Source organism: Calidris pugnax, unplaced genomic scaffold (assembly GCF_001431845.1).
Source record: "Calidris pugnax isolate Ruff unplaced genomic scaffold, ASM143184v1 scaffold460, whole genome shotgun sequence".
Classification (NCBI taxonomy): domain Eukaryota; kingdom Metazoa; phylum Chordata; class Aves; order Charadriiformes; family Scolopacidae; genus Calidris; species Calidris pugnax.
Window position 1 is genome coordinate 239,629 of NW_015091195.1, and position 4,537 is coordinate 244,165.

Sequence of the window (4,537 nt, forward strand, 5' to 3'; positions counted from 1 at the left end):
TCAAGGGGGGGGGACTTGGTCCCCTACCTTGGCCAGTGAGCGGAAGACGGGGTAGCCAACGCTGCAGAGCCGGCGGTGACCGGCCAGCGCCGTGCACTCCAGCTTCACCGAGCTGGTGTCCTGCAGAGGGGGGGGACATGGAGATGGGGGGGGTCAGGCTGAGCACAGGTATGAGGGGTCCACATGGACCCTCAACCCTGGGATGGGTTGGGGGGGGATCAATATAGGGCCACATGGACCCCCTTCTCCCACCTGGGATGAGTTGAGGGACCCATATGGGCTATATGGCCCCCCCATCTCCCACCTGGGATGGGTCAGGGGTCCCATAGGACCCTCCTGTCTCACCTGGGATGGGTTGGGGGACACATATGGGCCAAATGGACCCCCACCTCCCAGCCAGGATGGGTTGGGGGGCTCCTATGGGGCCATATAGACCCCCACCTCCTATCTCGGATGGGTTGAGGGACACATATGGGCCAAATGGACCCCCATCTCCCATCCAGGATGGGCTAGGGGGCTCATATGGGGCCATAGAGACCCCCACCTCCTATCTCGGATGGGTTGAGGGACCCATATGGGCCAAATGGACCCCCATCTCCCATCCAGGATGGGTTGGGGGGCTCATAAGGGGCCATATAGACTCCCACCTCTTATCTCAGATGGGTTGGGGGACCCATATGGGCCATATGGACCCCCACCTCCCACCCAGGATGGGTGGGGGGCTCATATGGGGCCCAATGGACCCCCCCACCTCCCACCTGGGATGGGTTGGAGGTGAGAACGGGCTGAAGGATCTAATAAGACTGGAGAGACCTCCCCAATCTTTGTCCTGGGATGGGCTGGAGGGTCTATAGAGGGCTGGAAGGACTATGATGTCTGAGAGGTTGGGGAGGGGGCCCATGTGGGTCTAGGAGACCCCCCTCCTGCTCCCCCCATGGCCCCGTACCTGGAGCACGAGGCTGGAGAAGTGGAGGTTGCTGGAGAAGCGGAGGAGCAGGCTGGCGTTGTAGGCGTTCTCCTTCTTGTTCTCCAGGACCACGTCCACCACCACTTTCCTCCTGCCCTTGCGCAGGACGTGGGGGCTCTGCCTGCGACCACCAAGGAGGTTATGACCCCCCATCCCTCCCAGGGGGTTCCTCCAGGGACACGTCTCAGCCCCGGGGACACCTCGGGGACACCCCATACCTGGAGCCTGCGATGTCCATGGTGGCCTTGAGCACCAGGTCCGTGACACACTCATCATCCTCCCCACAGTCCTTGAAGAAGGGGATCTGGAAGGAGCCGGGGTGTGATCCCAAGGCTGGAAGCACCACGGAGGGGGACAGTGGGGGGTGATCTTGGATCCCACCACCCCCACCAGCACCCACCAGTTTCCGGATGGTGGTGGGGGACGCCTCATCCAACACCGGCCCCGTGGATTCGGCCATGGCCAACCTCACCGTGAAGCTGAGGGGTCGCAGATAGTCCGTGGTGTCCTGGGATGGGGTGGAAAGGGTCCCCATTAGGCCCCCCCACACCCCCCTATGCTGCTGGGGTGGAAAAAGCCCCCGGTGTCCCAGGGAGGAGGTCCCTCTCACCAGGACGTGGAAGGGGAAGCGGAGGCAGCTCTGTCTCCCCAGGGAGAGCTCCAGGCGCCGCTGCAGCAGCCGCCGGGCGCCCGAGTCGAAGGCAGCTCGAGCTCCTGGGGTCTTCTCCTCCAGGGACACGTTGTACCGGAGCTCTGGGGGGGGACAAGGACGGGGGGTCAGCACCTGGGGACACCCACCGGGCTGGGGACACCCTGGAGAAGCTCCAAGGATGCATCAGGGAAGCTCCAAGGATGCATCAGGGATGCTCCCAGGTCACCCTGAGGATGCTCTTGAGATGCTCCAGGGATGGTGGATGGATGCTCCGGTGATATTCAAGGGACACCCCAGGAATGCTCTGGGGAATCCCAGAGGACACTCTAGGGATACTCCAGGGATGCTCCCAGGTCACCCTGAGGATGCTCCAGGGATGGCATATGGATGCTCCAGTGACATCCAGGGGACACCCCAGGAATGCTCTTGGATAACCCAAGGGATGCTCTGGAGAAGCCCTGGAGATGTTTCAGGGACACCTGGGGATGCTTCAAGATTGTCATATGGATGCTCTGGGGACACCCCAGGGATGGTCCTGGGTGGCTCCGGGGATGCTCTTGGGAAGGAAGCCCTGGAGATTCTTCAGGGACACCTTGGGATGCTCTTGGGATGCTCCAGGGATGGCATATGGATGCTCTGGTGACAGCCAGGGGACACCCCAGGAATGCTCTCGGATAACCCAAGGGATGTTCTGGGGAAGCCCTGGAGATGCTCCAGGGACAGCCTATGGATACCCTGGCGATTCTCTGGGGACACCCCAGGGATGCTCCTGGGATACTTTAGGGACACCTTGGGGTCCTCCAGGTGCCTGTCCCCCCCCCCAAGCCAGTGACATCCAGGGGACACCCCAGGAATGCTCTTGGATAACCCAAGGGATGCTCTGGGGAAGCCCTGGAGATGCTCCAGGGACACCTTGGGATGCTCCAGGATTGTCATATGGATGCTCTAGGGACACCCCAAGGATGCTCCTGGGTGGCTCCGGGGATGCTCTTGGGAAGGAAGCCCTGGAGATGCTCCAGGGACACCTTGGGCTTCTCCAGGGATGGCCTATGGATACCCCAGCGATACTCTGGGGACACCCCAGGGATGCTCCTGGGATACTTTAGGGACACCTTGGGGTCCTCCAGGTGCCTGTCCCCCCCCCCAAGTCCCCACCACTCACCGATGTCCCTGTCCCGCTGGCCCCGGGCGCGGGTCCCGGCGCGGAAGCAGACCCTGGCGCGGAGGCAGACGGCGCCGGTGCCGCCGCGTTGGCAGTTCTTCTGGATGACGTTGATGGCCGGTGGCTCCACCGTCAGCGACGTGTTGACCTGGACGATCTGGCGGGAGCTGGCAGCGAAGGGGACAATGCCACCAGGGTGCTCACGGGGGGGACGGTGACATCCATCCCCACGTTCTCCTCCTCTTAGCACAAGGGGAAACTGAGGCACGGGGTGGGGAATGCCCCAGAGGGTCCCACCAGGCAGGGTTGAGCTGGGTGGCCCTGGGGAGCGTGGTGGCCCCGTGGTGGCCACCCTCTGGTCATAGAATCATAGAATCATAGACTTGCCCAGGCCGGAAGGGACCTCCAAAGGCCATCTAGTCCCACCCCCCCGCAGTCAGCAGGGACACCCCCAACTAGACCAGGTTGCCCAGGGCCTCGTCGAGCCTCTCCTTGAATATCTCCAGGGAAGGGGCCTCAACCACCTCCCTGGGCAACCTGTCCCAGTGCTCCACCACCCTCCCAGTGAAGAACCCTCTCCTCATCTCCAGTCTAAATCTGTTCCCCTCCAGCTTGAAGCCATTGCCCCTCGTCCTGTCACTGCAGCCCTTTCTAAACAGGCTCTCCCCAGCCTTCCTGTAGGCCCCCCTCAGGTACTGGAAGGCTGCTATTAGGTCTCCCCGGAGCCTCCTCTTCTCCAGGCTGAACAACCCCAGCTCCCTCAGCCTGTCCTCGGAGCAGAGGTGCTCCATCCCCCTCATCATCCTCGTGGCCCTCCTCTGGACCCTCTCCATCAGGTCCATGTCCTTCTTCTATTGAGGGCTCCAGACCTGCACACAAGACTCCAGGTGAGGTCTCACCAGAGCAGAGTAAAGTGGCAGAATCCCCTCTCTGGACCTGCTGGCAACGCAGCTTTTGATGCAGCCCAGGATGGGATTGGCCTTCTGGGCTGCAGCTGCCCACTGCCTGCTCATGTCCAGCTTCTCCTCCACCAGCACCCCCAAGTCCCTTTCCTCAGGGCTGCTTTCCAATCCCTCACCCCCCAGTTTGTATTGGTGGCCAGGATTGTTCCGGCCCAGGTGCAGAACCTTGCATTTGCTCTTGTTGAACCTCATGAGGTTCACCTGGGCCCACCTCTCCAGCCTGGCCAGGTCCTTTTGGAGATGACATCCCATCCCTCTGGTGTATGGACACCACCACACAGCTTGGTGTCCCCCCCGTCCCCAGGAACTCACCGCAGCAGCACGGCCGCCCCCTGAGCCCCCACGGCCAGGTCCACCAGCCCGTCCCCATCCATGTCCAACCGTCCATCCAGGCTGCGCCCGAAATAACTGAGGGTGGGACCCAGCGCCGCCCCCTCGATGCGCTGGGGAGGGGAGGGGAGAGCAGGGCGAGCTGTGGCTTCTCTGCTGGCTCGTATAAGGTTGCGCCCCAGAAGGGGCAGGGAGAAACCCACCACCCCTACCCCTCCCCAGCTCCATCTCACCTGCTTGTAATGGGGCAGGAGGGTGCCCGGGGCGCCGTGGTAGACGTAGACGGCCCCCCGGTGCCCGTCCTCCAGAGGAGCCCCCACCACCACGTCGTTGAGGCCATCGTGGTTGAGGTCGGGCACGGCAGCCAGGGCGTAGCCGAAGCGGGAGTCCTGCGGCTTCTTGTCGGCGTGCAGGGTGCCGGCGGGGGCCAGGAGCTGCTGGGGAGGGGGGGGCAAAAAGGGGGG

The 4,537-nt window shown here is 63.0% G+C and overlaps 1 protein-coding gene across 1 annotated transcript in view; it reads right to left on the bottom strand.

Moving 5' to 3' along the window:
• Positions 1 to 4,537, bottom strand: part of ITGA10 (integrin alpha 10) — a 53,803-nt gene that overhangs the window by 19,363 nt on the left and 29,903 nt on the right. Inside the window, exons 11-18 of the mRNA XM_014959592.1 lie at positions 4,307 to 4,510; positions 4,056 to 4,186; positions 2,782 to 2,948; positions 1,578 to 1,720; positions 1,368 to 1,475; positions 1,186 to 1,271; positions 947 to 1,088; positions 28 to 120 (exon numbers count right to left, since the gene is read on the bottom strand). Of these exons, the coding sequence (XP_014815078.1) occupies positions 28 to 120; positions 947 to 1,088; positions 1,186 to 1,271; positions 1,368 to 1,475; positions 1,578 to 1,720; positions 2,782 to 2,948; positions 4,056 to 4,186; positions 4,307 to 4,510 (1,074 nt within the window). The remainder of the gene's footprint in view (positions 1 to 27; positions 121 to 946; positions 1,089 to 1,185; positions 1,272 to 1,367; positions 1,476 to 1,577; positions 1,721 to 2,781; positions 2,949 to 4,055; positions 4,187 to 4,306; positions 4,511 to 4,537) is intronic.